At 40.3% G+C, this 21,389-nt stretch overlaps 1 protein-coding gene across 2 annotated transcripts in view; it reads left to right on the plus strand.

Moving 5' to 3' along the window:
* Positions 1-20,760, plus strand: part of SUCLG2 (succinate-CoA ligase GDP-forming subunit beta) — a 105,178-nt gene extending 84,418 nt beyond the window's left edge. The window contains exons 10-13 of one of the 2 annotated variants that reach the window (XR_009419231.1): positions 8,479-8,599; positions 15,971-16,128; positions 20,051-20,112; positions 20,568-20,760. Coding sequence is in view for 1 of the 2 variants with exons in the window: in XM_059480034.1 (XP_059336017.1) it covers positions 8,479-8,599; positions 15,971-16,086 (237 nt within the window). In the remaining variant the exon portion in view is untranslated. Of the gene's footprint in view, positions 1-8,478; positions 8,600-15,970; positions 17,913-20,050; positions 20,113-20,567 lie in introns of those variants that run through there. The other variant, XM_059480034.1, reaches the window with a different exon arrangement.
* Positions 20,761-21,389: the final 629 nt, after the last annotated feature.

Raw genomic sequence — 21,389 nt, forward strand, 5'->3', positions numbered from 1 at the left:
GTGAAAAGTGGATGGGAGATTATTATCGAATAATTATTTCTCTGAAGGTGATTCCCTTCTTAATACAGAAAATAGGTGGAAAAAGTTTAGTAAAGATGAAGACAGTAGATTAAATTATTAGGAAGACTGAAGTGACATCACTGATTTTTACTTGTCAATGATTCAGGCCAATCTTTTCCCCTTTGCTATAATGAAAAAAATGTTAAGTTACATTTTATGATTTTGCAAATAGCAAGACAGTCCAAAAATGTATGTTGAACCCCTTTGTCAACTCCTCAGTCATCCCATTTTGCAATAATCCAGTTCTTAGCTTAGCATCCTATTTGTGGGGATGTTATTAGTGGTCATTAATTTTTAAACGGGCAATTTTTATTTTTTTTTTTTAGTTTAAATTCCTTTATATAAACCTTGCAGAAGATAAAGATCATTCTCTGTCTTTCAGCAGTCCTCTCCAGAGCTGAATGTCTAATATATGATTCCAGCCTTTGGAAGAGGCATTTCTGGAACAAAAATTCTCACTGGTGTTGAGGTGGCAGCAAGTCCTGGTGGTGATCACTAGGAAATCCTGAGCTGCTGGGTGGGCAGGGAATGATGTTCCAGGATGAGTTTAGCAAGGTGGGAGGAGAATTTCCTAATTCTGCTTGGGCTGTGTTCATCTGGAGCTTGGAATGTCGCAGGAACAAGCTCTTCCCTTTCTGGTTGAGCACCAGAGGTTGGGTGGAGCAAGAGGAAGAGGACACATGAGCTCTTCTTAAGCTTGTTCCACATGTGGACAAGATCATAGCATTAATTTCTGAATCTGAATCTTCTGATTGGGATCTGATCCTCTAAAGGATAGGAAACAGCCAGGAATTAATTGTATTAAAAGGAGAAGTAATCAAAATCACAAATCACTTGTCCAGTGCCATGTTTCTGATGCTGTGTGGTAACTGCTGAGATCAGATAGTTTTGTAATCAATTAAATTGATAAAGAGACATATGACTCTAACACCAACATTTTTGTGATTTAATTTAGAAAAGGGTTGCATAGATACATTAAAGAAATTTAAGCTGTGCTTTACTGGAAAAATGCAACTGCATTGAGTGGGATTTGGACCTGTCTTGATCTGATCTGTGTTCTCCAGCAGCAGCCAGAGGCAGGTGAAGAGGAACTCAGGAAGAGGACAAGTGTCTGAGGAGGCTTCCTAGTGATCTTTGATACTCTTGTATTTACAAGTCTTTGGTTGTTTTCTTTCCAGGAATTTGTTGCTGTATATTCTCAACTCATGTAAGCATTTAAAATAACCAATATCCTGTGGCAGCATCTCTAACTATGGCTGTGTGCTGTACCTGAAAATAACAGTAAAAGGACCCCTTTTGTATCTTCACTGTCTCATTTCAACAATTAAGGACTAAGAAATAAAACTACCTGGAGGCAGGTACAAAATGATTGCACCTGGTTCCCTTTTTCCCTTGCTAGTTGCAGGCTTGGCTCTGAATCCTCCTTCTGTTTCCTTTGCTAAGATTATTTAGCATATTCTGAATACAAAGCTTGTCCAGTGTCTTTATCACTCTTCTAAGTACCTTTCTGAGTTTTATTAGTTCTGCTTTGGTTTACTGCATGTTAAAAGTGAGCTGATTTTTATGTGGTAGTAATTTGGAACCTAATGAGGACAGCAATTCACGTTTTTGATGACTACAATGTTACTGTAAAAGAACGTGGTTTAATTATTTGGAGATTTCAGTTCTGTGTGTGCACTTCAGTACCCATGACAATGCATTTTTGTACTTTAATTAAGCTTCTTGAAGTACAGAATTCCTTTCTGAAAGTTTCCATTGTCTCACTAAGAAATGCAGCCTGACCTAGATAGTAGCTTCTGTAGCATTTCATTCTCTTCTGCATGGGGAGTAGAAGTCAAGGATGTTTCTCAGGTGACAGAAAGGAAGATCCCAAGTCTTTCTAGAGCTCAAGGATAACTGTTCTTCATCTCTCTTCTGCCATGTGATGGGCACTTTTAGTTAGTACTTTCATACTCCAAATAAACACAGTATTTTTATTTCTAAGGCTATTTCTAAAGGGGAAATAAAGAGAGGTTCTGGTGACTTTCTGTTTCAGGAAATAAATTTCACCAGTGGACCTCAAATATTATTCACATCAAGATTGCAGATCTTAGTGGGACTTTGGTTTTTAGTGGTTTGGTTTTGGTGTTTTTCTTGCCTGAATTATGAAGCAACTCTCTGTTTGGAGCAAGGCACATTCTAGCTGGATTTAGAAGAAAGCCAAACCAGAAGGAAGAGAGAAGAAACATTTTGACATGTCTCCAATCTGGTAATACATTGATTTTTAACTGGCTGTTGAATTAAACAGAAAGTCTTGTACAGAAAGTGATTAAATCAGCAGTTCTGTTCAGTCAGGCCTCGTTGGGGATATTTGTGATTGTGCCATTTAACAGCATTGGCTTTGGTAATTTGCCAGGTTTGTGCCACACACCACAGCACACCATCCAGTGTGACTTACTCTTTGAAAAACTCGTCTGGCAGCAGCCCATTCTGTGGATTGTGTCCTGCACCAGCTCCATTTCATCATATATCCATGATATTCATATATCCATCATATATATCCATATATCCACTCTCCAGGTGCTCCCTCTTTTGAGGAATATTGCAGTTAGCTCAAATAATTTAAACTTGTCTGACCTTTTTGCCTTTTAACACCCAATAAAGGATGATGAAACTGTGCAGAGGCACCCCAGGGCAGAACATGTTGTTGGAATAACAGGGACACCTTGCTACCTCCTCTGTTACATGGTGCATCTCTCAACAATGCTGCATTATTTTTCAGAAAGTTGATTATTGCTTAGCAAAAATCTAATTGAAACTTCAGACAGTGAAAACATTAGAGAAAGTGTATGATGTGCCTCTGAGAAATTAATCTGAAGTGCAGAGGCAAAATTCAGCAAATATTGGATCAATTTTTATAGACTTTGCTGTTGTGGAGGAACTACTTGCAGTCATGCTGCTGTATAAAGTGTTTTGGATGAGTGGCTTTGGAGGGTGTCTATAACTTACCATGCTAATATGGAGCAGTCAAAAGGAGTTCCCTGAGTATTTAATGACCAGTGTGCACTGCTTGTGCCTAAAGAGGGGTGGTGTGGGTGCATCTTCGTTCTGCTGGATTAATATCCCCCAGATCAGCCCCAAACATGCAGCTGCCCTTAGTTCTGGGTGCACAAAGGGGAATTTGAAGGCAATGTGAAATGCTGTGCTCTCATCTGACACACAAGAGCTGGTGATGTGTGCTTATTTCAGTCTTGCAATGTGGTTGTGTAGGTAGTTGTCTTCCCTGGGTTGTTCTGAAGTCTGCTCTGCTCTTCCTGGGGTTCATCACATTAAAGTCAGATATTTAAATGAGAGTCAGAACAAATTTATTCCAAATACCCATGATCTGGTAGAAAAGTTATTCTGCCATATTTGCACCAAAAATACAATTTTTCTATCAACTTCCTGCTGCATTATGTCCTCAAAACAATACTAAAGACTATTGTCTTTATTCTCAAGTATACTTCAGAATGGTACTTTGTGGTCTCAACCTTTTATTTTCCTTCTCTTTATTCTTTTCCCTTATTATCATAAATAAGGATTATATTAGGGGTTTGTTGTGCTTCCTATCAGTGGAAGAACATTAATTAGCTCTGCTCTGCATTAACCTGTGGGATGTGGCTTCTGAGCAGGACCTGACTGAGGCCTGGCCAGGTGGGAGCACAGGCACAGGAGGCAGGGGATGGTTTGCAGCTTCCTAAATTCATCTCAAGTTGGTCCCAGACCTAGGGATGATGGATTATTGTGATGGATGTGATTGTGCCAGGGCTCAGGGTGGGCAGAGTGTGTGTCCTGCTGCTGAGGAAACCTTCCCAAAGCAGGCTTGATGTGAGACTCCTCCCTGAAATTCATTGAAATGGAGGTTCCTGCCATGATATTTTGGAATTTGAAGGAGACTATGTGCATGGAATTGGAATATTTCTGTTCCCAAAACATGCAGTACTTGGAGCTGGGCAAAGCAATGAAGGAGAGTCTCTGGGGACTGTTTCCACTGTGGTACTCTGATGTGTAATTTGCCACTCATCGTTTCATCTCATTCCATTAATGAGCTCTGATCCCTTAATTTATATTTTTGTGTCAGTACTACAGAGAATTAAGACAAAATCCCACAGCAGGGATGTTCCTGGTGGTCCATTCTGGGGGTATCGTTGGCATTGCAGAGCACCAGAGCTCTCCCTGCTCCAAACCCTCCTGGCCTGCCTGGTTTTCATGCCCCTGGAGTCTGCTCAGGTGGCAGAGGATTGTTGCTGAATTGTTTTCAAACCAGAAAAAGCCAATAAATTCCTGTCCTGTTCTAGATCCTGGATTTGCTGTAAGCAGGAAGGACTGAAAACTGTAGGTGGCTGTTTCAGCACACCAGAAACTGAACCTACAAAGCTTTGACTTTGCAAAAATGTGGAATTTGGGACTCTGAGCATGGCACTAAAGGAGATGCATTTTAAAAAGGCTTCCCCCAGTGCCAGCCAGGCACTGCCCTCTCACCTGCCATCCAGAAATGGGGCTCCACAAACAACAGTGGATGTGGCAGAACCAGGTGTTTGCTCTCAGGGAGATTTGCATTGCTCAGGAGCCTCTTGAGTACAGACCAAAAATTAGCTTTGGCCAAAATCCTTCATCTGCTTTTTCTACCTAGCAGTTGGGGTGCCCCAGACAGAAAAATCTGAATTGTGTTTTAGAGTTTCATCAGAGTTCCTTTCCTTTCAGGGCCACAGGGTGCATTGCCAGTGAATTATAAACCTTGACCTGTTTTAGAATAGTGCAAGACATTCAAAATTGCGTTGTGTCAGTATTTCTTAACCTGACTGCAAGCTTTCCAGCTTTGCTGTTTGTTGATTCAACCTTTTTAAACTTCTCACTTTCAGACTTTCAAAGTTCCATCCCAAAGAGACAGAATGATATTCTTCATAATTTTTATAAAGTTAAATCATATTGTTTGGCTTTAAGTAGAAAAAATAACCCTGCTCTCCTCTCCAAAGAGATTTTATATCCCTTTTCCACATTGAATTGTACTGTCCTCTAGTGGGTGTTTTAAGCAAATGTTTTTGTGTTTGTAAATCTTTCATACTGCTCAGATACAGAAAGCTTAATCTTTATTTTCAAAAGAACCATAAATGTTCTCTGATATAAAAAGATAGAGGATTAGAGTAATATTTGAAAACCAAATAAGAAAAAGTTACATTTGACCTGTGGTCCAAGCTGTAATAATACAGAGATACATAAAAATGTTTGCATCTGACTTATCTGTTGGAGCAGAAGGATAAAAAGTGAAGACACAACTCTGGGCGTTTTATTACTTTGTATTGAGAATTGAATATAATCTGCTTCTTTCACATTGAAACAAGTTTGGTAAAGTATGAATGAATGAATATTAAACACCATGGACTAGTAGGAAGGATTAAATGCACTACATTAGGCTCAAAGTGAAGAACTATGTATCCCATATTACCCAGTGGTTTGGGGATTTTTCCTAATGTTGCTATTTACCTCTTAAAAGTCAATGCCCTTCTTTTAATTGGGGTTTCATGGGATTTGAGGTGTAAAACATCTCTGAAAATCAGAATGGGAATATGAAGGTTTTACATGACAGTAATTGTCAGGCTTCTGGATGTTTGCAGTACTGGGTGTCTGTGTCCAGCTGTAGGTGACAGCACCTTTACTGTCCCTCCCTGGCCTGGGGATACATCTGGATCTTCACTGCTTGTGTCCCAGCACCCAGCAGTGTGAGCATCCCCCAGTCTGGGACATGTTTGAGGGATCTGATATCATCCTTCCACTGGTGTTTGTTCTGTTGGAGGAGCAAGGGAAGAAACAAATGCCTGGCAGTGAGTTTGTTTCCTTAGCAATGTTGCTGGAATAGAAAAAACATTTATAAGGCATTCTGGTAGGTAAAAATGGTTATTAGAATAATGATGCAGTTTAGTAATCTGTCTTGCATGCAGGCAGTTTGCCCTCTCCTTGGTATGTCTGATAGTCCACAGGTATTAGATGCTGAGTATGTGGGTATATAATGGTTCTGATATGCTACGGGAGGTTTATTTTTCTCACAGCCTTAAGTAATTCAGAGACAGTGCACATGAAACACTGAAAACCCCTTCATCCATCCACTGTGTCTGAATGCTAAAGTTCTTTCAGCTGGAAATGCAGGATCTAGTCAGGCTACAGAAGCGTATATAAACAATGTTCACAGATTTCAGCAGAGTTAAAGTGAATCTCAGCATCATTGGAACTGATCTTCTGGCTTATTTGGGAGATTAGGATAAAACCCAAGATCGAATTTCCTACCTGATTCAGTTTCTTATTGATTGAATCCTTTTAGACTCCTCTCTAATTTAACAGTGTATTTTTATTAAAGCCAAGCACACAAACATCAATTATCCAAGCTGCATCTAATTTCCTTCATTTTTTTTTTCCCTCTTGCTGCCAATGGATTAGAAGACATGATTAGAATTCAGCTTGAAAGCTGAAAAGCAGATCCCTAAATGAAAAAGTCTGCGCTAGGAATTAAAATATCTGTAGTGGGCATAAAATCCTCCTCCTTATCTCCACTAATGTAAACACACTTGGTTGAGTTGATCTGTCACATGTCTGCTGCAATGTCCCTGAATTAGGAGGATGTATTAGGAAGGGTGGAGTGCTGTCTGTGGTGTGTCCCTCTCTTAGAATCCATCACCAGGGTGCTTTAACACCAAATTGTTTTGCATAGAGACATCTCTGCCTTAAGGGTTAATGGGATAAGAGCTGGAAGGGCTTTGTTTTTCCTCTTAGGTTTTACTTGCTGACACCAGGAATGTTTGTGTGTGCACAAGCAGTGGGAACCAGGCAGAGAAGGGGTCTTTTAGGGTTTTACTCTTTGTAGCTTCTGCAGAGTAAAGGGTTTTGTAACACAAAGGTGAAATGAATGACTGCAATGGCATCACCAACTGAAAATCCACAAAACCCTTAACTGGTAAATGCATGCATTTAATGTGAGTATAAGGAAAAGTTATAAAATCAATTAAATTGTATGTTCTTGTTTGACTGGGTTATAAATTTCCTTCTGGTGCCTGTACTCTACCTGGGATAAGAAAGCCATGCCATGAGCCATACACAGGCTCCATGAACTCAAAATGCACTGGATCATCTTTTGATCAACCTGGTCTAGTGAAAGGTGTCCCTGTCCTATGGGAAGTAAAGCATTTGTTGGGATGTTGTGTTTTCCTGTTGCACTGTGGATGGCAGTATTGCCACCAGTGCTGAGCTGTGTGTGAGTGCACATCACAGGAGTGAATTGTCACATTTTGTCTGTGGAGAGATGTAAAACCTGATTGTGCAGAGCTATAAACTGTGGGTGGCCTCAGGGAGTTTTCCTGGTGCTGGCATGAGCCTGGCTGGGGCTGGGCAGGGTGAATCCCTTCCTGTGGTGCAGTGAGCTGAGATAATTGCAGCTGACACCCTGCACCAGTGCAGTGCAGTGATATTTCATTCCTTCACACCTAATCCCTCCTTTGTCCTCTCAGGTTTTGAGTCAACACAGTTCTGGAAAATCTTGCTTGTGACACCCAGAGAAGCTTCTTGTGGAGCACCCCAAATGTTGTGGGGTAGCCCCAGGGTGGGTGAGGAGCAGCAGGGCTGCATCCCTGGGGTGTCCTCAAGGTGATAAGACATTCTTGGGAGCCTGGAGTATGGGCTTGGGTTCGTGTTCTGCTGCCTAACCAAGTGGAAATAAATAATATTTATATCTTTTGTGTATTAATGTCTTGTGTGTTGTGAAGGGCAATTTAATTGTGAATCGGGTGGAGAAATTGCAGTTTCCAGAAACTGATGAATAGCAGTTTTTTTGAGGTTATCAGTTAACCTGTTGTAATGAATGCTCTTCATTACATGCCTCTCCTTGTTAATTAGAAGGGATTTTTACTCCTCTTTATCAAGTCAGGGCAAGTTTATTACCTTTTCCTCTGTCGTGCTTGTGATAAAGTGGAGATCCAGATTGTTTAGTGAAGTGTCCACATGAATATTTCATTGCATGTACATCACATTCATGCCCTGTGTTATCTGAGCTCCAACCTCTGATGATTGTTCAATACATTTTAAAAATAATCAAACTACAGTTTGTATAAGGTCTTTTAATTTATATTTATGGGTAGAAAGTCCTTTTTTTTGCAAATACTTTAATTGTGACATTAATTACCATGCCAGTTTATACCAAGACAATTAATCACTGCTGTACACAGGAGCAATAATAGACTCAGACTCAAGTTCTCTGAGTGCAGAGGTGAAGCTTGTACCTTCCATAAATCAGGCCCTGCCTGACAGAGAGGGATTGGTATCCTGGTTTGGATCTTTTACCTGTGTTTATTTAAAAAACAAAGTCAAAACTTAAACGTGCCTCCACTCAATTCCTCCTTGGTTTGTTTCCTACAGGTTGAAGCAATCCTTGTGAACATATTTGGTGGGATTGTGAACTGTGCCATCATAGCCAATGGTATCACCAAAGCCTGCCAAGAGCTCGAGCTGAAAGTGCCTCTGGTGGTCAGGCTGGAAGGTGAGTGCTGCTGGATTCAGACCAAATCATCCCTCAGGGTCTCGGTAATTCACTCAGAATTTCTTCTTCTAAAGAAGAAATTATTTTACATATTACTCCCACACAATATGTCCAATTCTTCAGCCATAGCACAACCTGAAGTCAATAAACTCATATTTCTGCATGTATGGACCCTGATGGTACTGGAAGCAATGAAATTTTGCAATGGAAGCGTTATGAGTTTGCCTGTAAGATTTGCAATGCAAATAGGAATTATTTTGATGCAAGTTTATGTTTACTGGGAGGTATTTCTTTTTTTTTTTTTTACTGAATGCAATTCCATTATTGCTAAACCTGCAGCAAAATACAGTTTTTTTTTAATTTACACCAGTGTCAATTAAAAGAAAGATGTTAGAAACAGTATTTTTGAGGGAGGAATTACTGTAATGCGTTCCTCTGCCCAAACCCCAATCCAGCTAAAATCCAATAAAAACCAGAAGATTTGGTAATGGTAAGGAATATTTTTTCTTTAGTGCATCCAGCATTGTTTCACAAGAAACAAAAGAGCCATAGAAGGTGAGGACAAGCACTCTTTGGCAGTTCCAGACTTTAATGGCAGTGGGTGTGGGGTTCTGCCTGTAATTTCTGAGAAGTGCCCTGAAGGAGGGAGAGGCTTCTGCCACTGAGTGAAGAGTGCCTTGATTGCAATCAGCACACAGCCCTGGCAATCTGAAAATAGTTCATTCTGGCCAAGTAGGTTTGGAAAACAGAGGAATTTCTGGATGGGTTTTCAGGCCTCTTACTCAAAACCATCCATATTCATGTTTGTGTGTGTGTAAAGAGCATAAAATGTCCTGTCACCCTGCAATGGTGATGAGAGGAGGAAATGCATCCCTTTATGGACATGAGATGCAATACTTAGGTGGTTTTCACACTGTGATGGGGAGAGGAAAACATGTTCTGAGTACATCAGGCTTTTTACTTTCCAAAAATTGCCCTCCCCAGGATTCCTGAGGATGCAGATTGCCCAAGGAGCCCTTGGCTTAGGGGGATGCTCCTTTTGTGTTTCAGGAGCAAGCAGAGCCTTCCCCTCCCTCATTCTCATGCTGCACTGCACGTGCTGGCATGGCTTCTGCTGGAACTTTAAATACCCTAAAATGGATTTTAAAAACAAATTGTGAAAAATTTCTTTGGATGGTGTAGCACCAGTCAACACCTTTAGAGACTGAGTAAAAAGTTTAATATGGATGAAGGAGACGGATGGATGTTGCTTGGAAGCAGAAAAGTTTCATTATATAAAATCTCATTGTTTATCAGCTCTAGGCAATGCTGTTTCACTTTTTGTCATAGCAAAAAAAAGCTTTTCCTGTCTTTCACAGCTGGGAAAGTTTATCTGTCAGATCTGTGAGACTTCTCAGCTGTTGTAAATGCTGCTTTTTAAGTGAAGATATTGCAAAAGCCATTAGTTTTTCCTGTGAACAAGATGTTTCTGTTGTGATATTTGAAACTGTTACAAAAGAAACATGAAGAGCAACTTGGTCATTTTAAACTGCAGGCTGCTGGGTCTGCCACTGTGTTTGCTTGGCCTTTCTCCTGTAATTTTGGTAATTCCGTGATTGTACAGAGGAGTGAAAGCCCTGCAGAGGTGCCTGTGACCTTTCAGTCATTTGCTGCTCCACGCACAGAGATCAAAGCTGAATCTCCAGAGTGTCAAATACAGACTTAAATGCAAACATCTTTGGGTTGCCATCTTCCCAGGACTGCTCACTCTTCACTAGAGCTGTGATAATGTTTCTCCCAGGCTGGTTGCTGACTCTGGAAATGGCAGTACCACATTTTCTTTAGGAAGCTCTCTCCCAGAATAATACAGCAATCCCCCACTTTTGCATAATCTTTATCTCACTTTTTTTTACATTCCTCCTCATATTCCTCATGTTCATCCTAAACAAAGAGCTGTGATGTTTATAACCTTCAGATGTTGTATTTTGGAGCTGTTAACAAGTCACTGCTGTTTTCTCTGCCTCCTTAATCACTTAACCAAGCAATACATGTGTGTTTGGTCCTTTTAATCTTCCCTCAGAAATCAATCCCTCTGGATCCCTTACCATCTTCATTGTTCTTTGAACTCACACCAGGTTATTTCAACTTATAAGGATTTTGAATTAATAATGAGCACTGTAGAAGTAATAAGACTACCCAAGACTTTTTAAAACATCACTGATTACATTTTACAGTTCAAAAGGAGAAAAAGGAACAAGCACTCTTTTGGGTTTCCATTTTGAACATTTTCCCAGCAGAAGGTTTGTGATTATTCCCATAAATCTAACAGATTTGTGACCTGCACTCTAAAGTCTCTTTGCCCACATGCACTGTACTACAAGTGTCCTGATGAGTAGAGTTTTAATCAGTCAAATCTGTCTTGATTTAGTAGGATTCTGTGGACAAATCTTTGTTCTCAGCTGTATAATAATTACAAGCCGTTTTACCAGTGGATAAAGAAAGGATTACTCTCCTCTTTGAAAATGGTAACTTTATAATTACATATGTTTGCTTGCCTTATCAGTAAAGAACTCACCAGCTGAGACACAGGATTATTGTTTAAAAAGCTCATGGACAAACGGAGAATCCAAATATTCCAGATTTCATCTTCTACAGATAGAAAAGTAACTGCTGCTGGGTTTGTGCAGGATTTTTTTTCCCTATAAAATGTAATACTCTTCACTTAAGTTTTGTGAAAACTGCCTAGGAGTGCTGAAGGGAAGCCAAGCCTTGCTTCTCATTTATGTAGCTCAGAGTTAAATGAAAAGAGGGAAGAATAAAAAAGAATTGTGAATTAGATATCTACTTCCTATGCTGGAAATTTTACATCCTCTCTCTTTCAGAAAATGAATTCTCTCCTTCTTTGGTCATAGGACAGGAAGGACTGGGAGGAATCATCATACTTAATTTGTTGAAATTCAGATAGAAACAAGTTGCTTTTTATTCACGTCTGAATGCAGATTTTTTTTATATTTTTCATTCACGTGATCAGTGACCTTGTATGTTCTTCAGAATCTGATATATTCTAGTATCTTCAGAAATCTTTTACACACAAGTGAAATTTTGCACCAGCTTGTGTATCTTGTTTGTAGATACAGTTTAGTATGTGTGCCTGATTTTTGGATTTTTAGTATCCCAAATTGCCTGTCAAGAGAGAAGAATGGGATCTTGCAAAGTCACACTTATAGCTTCATTCAGACCAGCCTATGCAGACATCTTGGTTTAAACATTCAGCACAAATTTAAATGTGCCCTTCCCTGTTGGGATGTGAACATGAGGCAGAGGGAGAGGTTAAATATTCTTTGGGGAAAGTTTAAGGCAGGAAAGGGCAAATGGAGTGGATAAAATAGAGTTTAACTGTCTTTTACAGATAGGCAGTGGAAGTTGGTTTATTCTTGACTGCAGAGCCAACAGGTGTGAGATGTGTGAGCCACCAAAACTTTGTATGTTCCCTACCTAAAGGTCACTAATTAGAGCTTGGCACCAGCCAAACCTCAAATCAAATGTTGTTGAAGAAGGTTAACTGGTGATGAATCTCAAACCTGATTCTGCAAATCTGTCTTTGGGATCTGAGAGGCCCCAATTTTCCAGGCTGGGGGAAGACAGGAGTGCATTCATTGCCTGGGTCCCTGCAGTGCACTCAGCAGTGCAGCATGGCCAAGCTGGACCCCTGCTAGGGATCCTGTACCATGGGCACAACCTGCTCATGTCACTAATAATCATTGACATCCTGCATATTGTGACGTTTTTTGTCATCGCAGAATGTTTTGGGTTGATCAGAGGATTTTTTATATTATTCATCTATTTGTTAGCACATAGCAAATGTATATAATTGTGCTCATGTCACTAATAATCATTGACATTCTGCATATTGTGACTTTTTTGTCATAGCAGAATGTTTTAGGTCAATCAGAGGATTTTTTACATTATTCATCTATTTGTTAGCACATAGCAAATGTATATAATTGTGCTCATGTCACTAATAATCATTGACATTCTGCATATTGTGACTTTTTTGTCATAGCAGAATGTTTTGGGTCAATCAGAGTATTTTTTATATTATTCATCTATTTGTTAGCACATAACAATTGTATATAACTGTGTCTTATCCCTTTTTTACCTGAAAAGCCAGGAATGGCACTGCAGAATCCTACATCCTCTGTAAGCATCAGCATTTAGCAGTGACCATTTAGCCAGTTCCTGATGGGTTTATGGCAGGCCAAGTGAGTAAGGGAACATAGCCCAAATCCTGTATGTGGTTGTGTTTTATTGGTTTGATTTTCATCCAGCATCTCCCAGTGAGTGTTACCACAGATAGAGACATGCTTAGACAGAAATTTATTATTAGGATTTTTTTGGTAATGAGTTGAGTACATTTGCTTTGCTACTGGTAGCAGAGATTTCAGGTCCACAGAAGTGTAAATGTGAGATTGCATTGACACAGACTCAGAGATTGTTCCAGAAGCCAGGTTTCCAGCAGGAGGATGTTTAGATTACAAAGCCTGAAGGTGCATGCTGATAAAATTACATCTTTCCAGGTTTTCTGGGGAGTGTTGTTGACAGTAATATATGTCAGAAGACAAAAACTTCTAATTAGAAAGCCATCCTCTTCATAGAATCCAGTTAAAAAAAAAACAAAAAAACAAAAAAACAAAACAAACACACACACACACACAAAATCCCCAAACAATAAAACCCAGCAACAGCAAAAGCCCCTCAGCCTCCCGCCCTGTGAATTTTCTCAGTTGGCTGCAGGGTAAAAGAAGGGCAGATTATTCTGATATCCCTGGATATGGGATTCTGTTCACAGTTCTCTGACACCATCCAGTGGCAGGAGGTTAATGCTGGAAGAGTGGGATTCTTTATTTGTTTATTTTAACATCTGTTGCAACAAGGTGGTGTTCTTTGTAGATTCCTAAATGTTTCCAGTGTTTTTGGAATGTTTAATTTTAAATCTTTTACCTCTGCTTTTAGCAGGCTCATTATAATTTCCATATTCTCCACATAGCTAAAATACTTAATCACAATGAGATAAAAGGCTATCACAAATAAAAGAGAATTATAGCAAAGGGAGTGCTTGCTGAAAAGTGTGGTTAGTTGTATGGCCTGCCTATAAAAGTGTTGTATTTAAGAAATACAAAATGTACTCATACACTTTTGTCTGCAGTGAGATTTTTTTTTTCAGCTTTCATCATTTCATTTCCCTGCATAAACTCCCCCTCCCTTCTCAAGGGCCCGTGTTTTGTATTGATTTTGTAATGCATGTTAGACAAGGGCTGTGGAGAGCAATCAATGCAGTGCAGAACAGATCCAATGCATTGTTCCCTCTCTGACCCGTTAGTAAATTAATATTGGCCACTTAGTGCAGAACAAAAGTTAGTTTTAAATATATGGTTATCACAAAAACCACAATATTTTTTTTCTGCGTGGGAAAATTTCCCTCTTTCCATTTTTTCTCCTCATAACACTTTGTCTTGTAGAATCCTGCTTGAGAGATCAGTACATTCTTGACTGTTTTAAATGTTTATCACACTTGTGTCTAAATAAAAGGCAAAACCTTTTGGAAATCACTGTAAAAGTGTGAGAGACTCCAAAGAGAACAGAACCTTGGGAATGGCTCCTGCCTTCCCTGTGCAGTGCTGGGCTGACAAGTAGCAGCCTCCACATTATATTATATAGGATACTTGAACAAAAATCAAAGATTATGCTCTTTTTTTGCCCATAATACTATTTTTTTTCTATCTAAAAAGTTCTGTACAGTTCTGGGTGTTACTAAGCAACCAAATCCCCCTTCTGTCAAAGATTTCAGATGCCTTTGACCTTCCTACACAAACCCTGCAGCTCTGCCAGAGCCTTTGCAGAGGGAGCAGAGGGGTCCCACATTCCTCTTCCTGATCCTGCCTCTCCCATCACCAAGTGCTGTGACAGGGATGCCTTTGCTCCCTTTCAACTCCAGGAGTGGCAATCCTGATTTCTTGAGCATGCTGATGAAACAGGCTTTTGAAATGGCTCTGCTTCTGTGGTACCATTTCAGATGTTTTATGAAGTCTGCAAAAAAAAAAAAAAAAATTGAAAAATCATCCTTTAAAATGAGCATTCTGGAAGTTGCACAGTAAAGAGTATGCTTCTTGCTTGGTTAATAATTAAGGGTATTATTAGTGTATAGCTACAAATAGAATTAAAATTCATTTTGCGAGGTCGAGGAATTACAAAGTAATTAAGCATTTTGGCATGGCAGATGAGGAAGGAGCATGACATGGGGGAGGACAGAAATGATTCTAAAGAGGCCCAGCTCAGGGTGCTTGTGACTAATGTGTGGCCCCAAAGGGTGGATTCTGCTTCCTCAGTAGGATGTCTGACTCCAGGTTCTTCTGTGGTGCAGAGCATAGCAGTGATCAAAAGTGTCACTTGGCTTTGCTGCAGAAACTCTGGAGAATTCAGATTTTCTGTTAGTCTCAGTTTTCCAGAAAGAATGAGATAGAGCAAATGGGAAGGTGATGCTCTTGTCTTTTAGACAAGGGAAGTGGGGAAAATGTATTTTCCTGAAATATATTTTTCAGCTTTGGATTTTTTCCTTTTCTTTGCATTAGTCTGTTGACTGAAGTTGAATTTTTTCCATACAAACTGCAGCCCTTGTTCTGTATAATCATATTTTCTCCTTGAGGTGAGATGGACATGGCACTCAGGGACATGGTTTATTGAAGGACTTGGCAGTGCTGGGTTTCTAGTCATATTTAAAGATCTTAAGGGTCTTTTCCAACCTAGATGTTTCTGTGATTATAAAAATTTAGTGGCAGCAGCAGAGGAGGGATTGGTGTCATGCTGAATTACTTCAGGGACCTTTGTATTCCCTGTTTTTAGTAAAAATGCAACAGCATAATCAGGAGCACCTTACACCTGGTTAAATATTCAGGATTACCCAAATCTTTGCCTTTCAACAGCTCATTTGGCAGCTTTCAGTTATCACAGGTGAATTTTAGTTACTGTTGACTCACTGATTAGCTGTAGCTGGTTGTGGCTAATAAATGCCTTTAAAAGAGCCTGGCACGTGGTCCATTCCCCAGAGCTCTTGCTGGATGTCCCTGCTGGCTCTGAGGGATGCTGCACTGCCCCTCTCATCTCCACCAAGCCCCTGTTGTGCACACAAATGCCATTTTCAGGTTGCATTGTCTGTCACAATTATGAATTAGGAGCTCCTTCTCAGCTCAGTCTAAGGCACTCATTTGATCTGCTGCTAAACTGAAATGATCTGTAGTTTGAGGCATTACCTGATTTTTCAGAGGTATGCTAGGAGGTGTTAATTTATTCATTAATATTAATTACTAATTATAGTCAATAATTGTTCTTTTTTAGGAACAAATGTCCAGGAAGCCCAGAGGATTCTGAGTGAAAGTGGACTCCCCATCACATCTGCCAATGACCTGGAGGATGCAGCAAAGAAGGCAGTGGCAAGTGTGGCCAAAAAATAACACCTTGAAGGTTCTTCTCATGGAAAACTTGTGTTTCACAAGGTATCATTCCTGCTGTTGTCCCAGAGGATTCATGGAGTTCTCCCAAGCAGGGATCAGGATTTAACTGGAGATACCTGGCCAACCTAGGCCACAGCTTGCAAGTTGGCCTTCAGAAATTTTGCAGCTACAATCTTCAAAAGTTTGTCTGTCTTTGTCTAATTTTGGTAATTTTGTTAGTCACAACTGTAATAAGTAATACTTCACTCCCTAAAGTTCTTTTTTGTCTCTCCTTCCCAAATTGCCACTGATAAACTCATGATAAGACAAAATAAGTAATAATTGACTTCTGTCAACAGAATTGTTCCTTAATCAAACACTTTTAGGTCACCTATTTCACAATATTTTCATTTGCCTTTTTATGTTGTAAAGAGTCAGAAAACTAACTGTGGCTTTATATTTTTTATGGACTTTGACAATAATGTAAAAAGCTATGCTTACAATCTATTTTTATTCAAATGAATGATGTTTATTTTCTTTACTTGGAAATCACTGGTTTTGCCTTAAGGTGATTCTCTTTTGTTGATGCCAATGCATACCTCACAATAGGAAAAGGGACTGAGAAGTTGATAGTGAAAGGATCTCCCACTCTTACTGTGCCTATAAACCACTGAAATGTGATTCATTTATTTTCTGGTTTTTGGAAATGCCCTGCTGTATTTCCAGGTGTAGCAGTGCCATCCAGGGAACTCCAGCAGGATGTTTCTGCCACTAAGGAAATGGCTGCTAACTTTTTAAAATAACCTCTTTTGTGACAATGTCACTGCTGTGAGGTTTTAAAGATGAGATGAAGCAGTTTTGTTTCAGGAGCACGGAGAATTCTTCATCTGATTTGCCTTCCAACAACCATTTCAAATATATTGGGAATAAAACACAAATGAACTTTTCAATTTTTTAAGTTTTTGACTTCTCAGGCATCAGTAACAGTATGTATAAGAAAAAAAACCCCTAAGTTACAGTACTCAGATATTGACCAAGATTCATTTTGATTATATTCTCTTTTGTAGCAGTCAAAATTCAAGCTGTTAGTTACACAAATCATTCATTCCGGGAGCAGAAGGCAATACTAAAGATCTTGTGTAACTAAAGAACTTTGTGCAAATCTCACTCTGCCCAGGAATTATGTGCTGAAAATCATCAATAAATTTGAACAGTGAACAAATGAGGGGATATTATGATCTGGTCTTGTAAATGGGCAGAGATATAAAAATTTGTGAAATAAATTCCTAATTGGGATTTTTTTGAGCAGCTCTAATCAATACCGTGTTCTGCTTAGAAAAATGTAAATAAATTTTTCTTGACATTTCCATTAAAACTGTTACATTCAAAATGAATTATCTGCACTAATCTGTGGCTCCTGACACAAATAGTGCAGATGGGTTGCTATCATCAATTCCTGCAGGTTTTTCCTTCTCCATTCCTTTCTCTACATATTGCTCAAGGAAAAAATGTGTGACCATTAGAAGAGCAATAAATTTGCCTGTAGGTCTGTAGTTATTGGCAGAATGAAGGAGAAGGGTATCCTTAGCAGCTTTCCTGGAGGTGCATCAAAGCCACACTGCTCTGAAGGAAGAAATGTTTACCTCACCACAACAAATAAGAGTCACACTCTATTTTATATATTTTAATACTGGAAAGTTAAGATTCTGTGGAAGAACTGTTTGTGCAATGTTGTCACACACTGTCCCTAACTCTGGTCTCAAAACCATCCACTGTGCATACACAATTACTATTTTGCAAAGATTAATACTGTGTACACTATTTTGTCAAATAAATGTAAAAATGAACATGTTTTTGGAATTTGTCCTTTTCTGTAAAATAGAAAAATGTTTAATTTGCCTGTGCTCTTCCATCCAGCATTTTTTGACAGGTGAGTGAAATCAGATGCATTGGAATTTAGTTTCAATTGGGTGATATGCTATACTCCAACATATTTGCTTTTTATCTAAAAATGTAGATAATTTTTTCTTTATATCTTTTCTTATATGTAGGCCAATGACAGTACATACAAGTTTTATTCCTCTTAAGCCATATACAGAATGGAACAGTATAATTTAAATTTTCAGATTTAAAATGGAAATTTCCCTAAGCTCTGGATTGGTATCTTTGAAGGTTTGGTATTTCACAAGCACTGTGCACTGGCTGTAACCAGAGGCTCACTGTGGTGGTGTGGACTGGTTTGTTTTATTTGTATGGATTATTTCTCTCTGTGTGCAAACGTGCAAAGTTGGGTTTGGTCTCCCTGGGAAAGGTGTTTTTCGTTGTATTTTCCCCACACAAACCAAACAGCAGCATAAGCAGTGGGTAAGTCCCAGCTAATCCCCTCTGTGAAAGCTTTAAGTGGGATTTAATTAGCTTTTAAATCTGGAATTTTCAACCTGTATTAATAAAACTCTGCAGGATGGGACACTTTGCAAGGCAAAACAGGAGGAAACTGTTAATGCTGACACTGTGCTACGTCTTTAACAAGATACCTTTAAATTCTCCCAGCAAAAGTGTAACAGCTGGGAGTGCTGCAGGAATGTCCTTAAGGAGCACTTAGTGTCCTGTTTGTCAGGGCTGTGCCTGCCCATGGGGCAGAGCAGCTGTGATTGGAACAGCGTGGCACTGCAAATCACTCACAGAGGAGAGGAGGTGCCAGACAGGGCTCCTGCCCTGCCCTGCCCTCTCAGCTGAGCCTGCCTGGGGTCGCAGGTACCTGCAGGAAGATCCTCTGGTGTAGTGAGAGTCCTGTGTATTGGATAAGTGGGTCCTAGCTGTTCTAAATGAGCCACAGCTGCGAAGGCCTTAGTTGGGCAGCAGCTGTGGCTCGTAAAGATAGCTGGGATAAAGGGGCTGGGCTGAGAGCCCTGGAGGAGCCCCTGTGAAGCCATGAGGAACTGCGCTACAGAGAACAGAGGCATGGTAGAAAACCAGCTAAGAAGGTATGGACTTTAAGGATATAATAACAACAGTATGGGACTCTAGAAATATGAAATACAACAATATGCTTACAACCATTGGTGACCCCGACGTGATGGAGTTATGCAGCCTGAGAGCTGAGGAGGAACATGCAGCCTGAGAGCTGTGGGACAGCCAAGAGCTGTAGAGAAACGTGGCTATTGAATCTCAAGGAGCTGTGTTGGATTATGGCCTTTGAGCAAGAATCTGTGTGTGTTGTACATGACCTTTGAGTCATGGGGGAATGTGTGTATTGTACTTGTGTGTTGTACAAGGCCTTTGAGTCTCGGGATAAAACATGTATTGTAAGGAAATGAATATATTGTACTTGAATATCTATATTGTATTTGAATACATTTGTTAGTAATAGAAAAAGGGGGAAATGTAGTGAGAGTCCTATGTATTGGATAAGTGGGTCCTAGCTGTTCTAAATGAGCCACAGCTGCCAAGTCCTTAGTTGGGCAGCAGCTGTGGCTCGTAAAGATAGCTGGGATAAAAGGGGTGGGCTGAGAGCCCTGGAAGAGCCCCTGTGAAGCCATAAGGAACTGTGCTACAGAGAAGAACTGCATGGTAGGAAACCAGATAGAAGGTATGGACTTTAAGAATATAATAACAGTATGGGACTCTAAAAATATGACAATAACAATATGCTTACAACACTCTGGTTCTTGTGGCTCAGGGAGCTGAGCCCAGGGCTGGCTGGGTGCACTAAAGGTGGCCCAAAACCCAGGGCTGAGCAGCCTTGCTGGGCTGGAAGAGCCAGGAAATCTGGGCACAGAGCCAGGCAGTGGCCAAACTGTGTCCTAGAGCAAGAACTGTCACCTTACAGAAACCCCCAAGCCTTAGGGCTTTGTTACATGACATGTGGAATGCCAGTTCTCAGTGCTGCTGCAAGCCTCAGCTGATGGTGAGGTTTTACTCCTTGTTTTTCTTTTTGCCTTTCCATTCATTTTTTTTCATTCCTTTTTTTTCTTTTGCCTTTCAGGAAGTTGGAGTGTCTTTTGCAGTCAAGGTCAGCTCTAGCACGGCCAAAGTGGGGGACAGAAGGTCATTGCATATTTCAGTTTATCACCCAGCTTCTTTCCCTTCCTTTTCTAAACTTCCTGGGATTTTCACCCACTTCTCCCCACATTGCTGTGTTTCCTCACTGCTCTGTGCTGTCCTCATTGCTGGCTGAGCCCAGCCCTGGGTTTTGCTGGGTTGGTGTGGCTGGGCTGGGTGTCCTGGGGCTGTGTGAGCATCCAGCTGCCCACTGGGAGCTGGGCATGCTCTGCCCAGCCTGGCTGGCACCAGGGGCAGGTGAAAGCCAGGCTGGGATGCTCTCAGTGCCTGCCCACTCACTTCTGTGGGACAGGAATTACAGCAGGAGCAGGAATGGGCTCAGGAGTGTTTTACTTGTCTGCTCTGGAGTGCTGGCTCTGGAACAGGGCTGAGCTTTTGAGGCTGTAGGCTATAGCCATGATATTTTCTGAAAAATCCTTTCCTTGTGATTTTTCCTCCAGAAGCTGAGAGGCCTCAGGAACAAAAAGTAAACAATGGTTGTCTGCTGCTCTGGAATGCAACAGGTGGATCTTTGGTCTCATGTGGTTGTTTCTAATTAATGGCCAATCACAGTTGCTTTTGTTCTCATTCTTCTTTCTTTTTCTGTTCTTAGCCAGCCTTCTGATGAAATCCTTTCTTCTATTCTTTTAGTATAATTTTAATATAATATATATCATAAAATAATAAATCAAGCCTTCTGAAGCATGGAGTCAGATCCTCATCTCTTCCCTCATCCTCGGAGCCCTGTGAACACTATCACAGTAGACAGAGATATTTGGAATAAATGAGAGGAGTGAAAAGCCTGGGAAAGCTTGGCACCCACCCTAAGGTCTGTTCCAAAGTGAGAAGTACCCTTCTGCAAGGAGAAATAATCTCCCCAAGTTCAGTGGGGACACTGAGGAGCTTTGGCTGTTGTAGAGACATTGAGGTCAGACCTGTAGGCATGAGGTAAGCCAAGGAATGGGCTATGAAATCATCAATGGATGTTTTTTAGAGTTAGGTGAGCATCTGTCAGGGATGGCTTAAAGAGAGTTGATTTTTGCCTCAGGGCAGAGGGATGGATGAGGTGACCTTCCAGCCTGATTTGATAGGATTTAATGCTTGTTGGGAAGGCTTTGTTTACTTTTTTTTCCTCCCTAACTTGTAGGTACAGGGAGGAAAAAGAAGGACAAATCTGGTGGATTCTTGAAAGAAACTGTTTTTAATTTAGTCACCAAGAATGATCTGCAGCTGCCAGGGAAATGAAAAGCAAATTATGCAAACTCAAGACTTTCCCTAACAAT

The sequence above is a fragment of the Ammospiza nelsoni genome, chromosome 11 (genome assembly GCF_027579445.1).
Source record: "Ammospiza nelsoni isolate bAmmNel1 chromosome 11, bAmmNel1.pri, whole genome shotgun sequence".
Classification (NCBI taxonomy): domain Eukaryota; kingdom Metazoa; phylum Chordata; class Aves; order Passeriformes; family Passerellidae; genus Ammospiza; species Ammospiza nelsoni.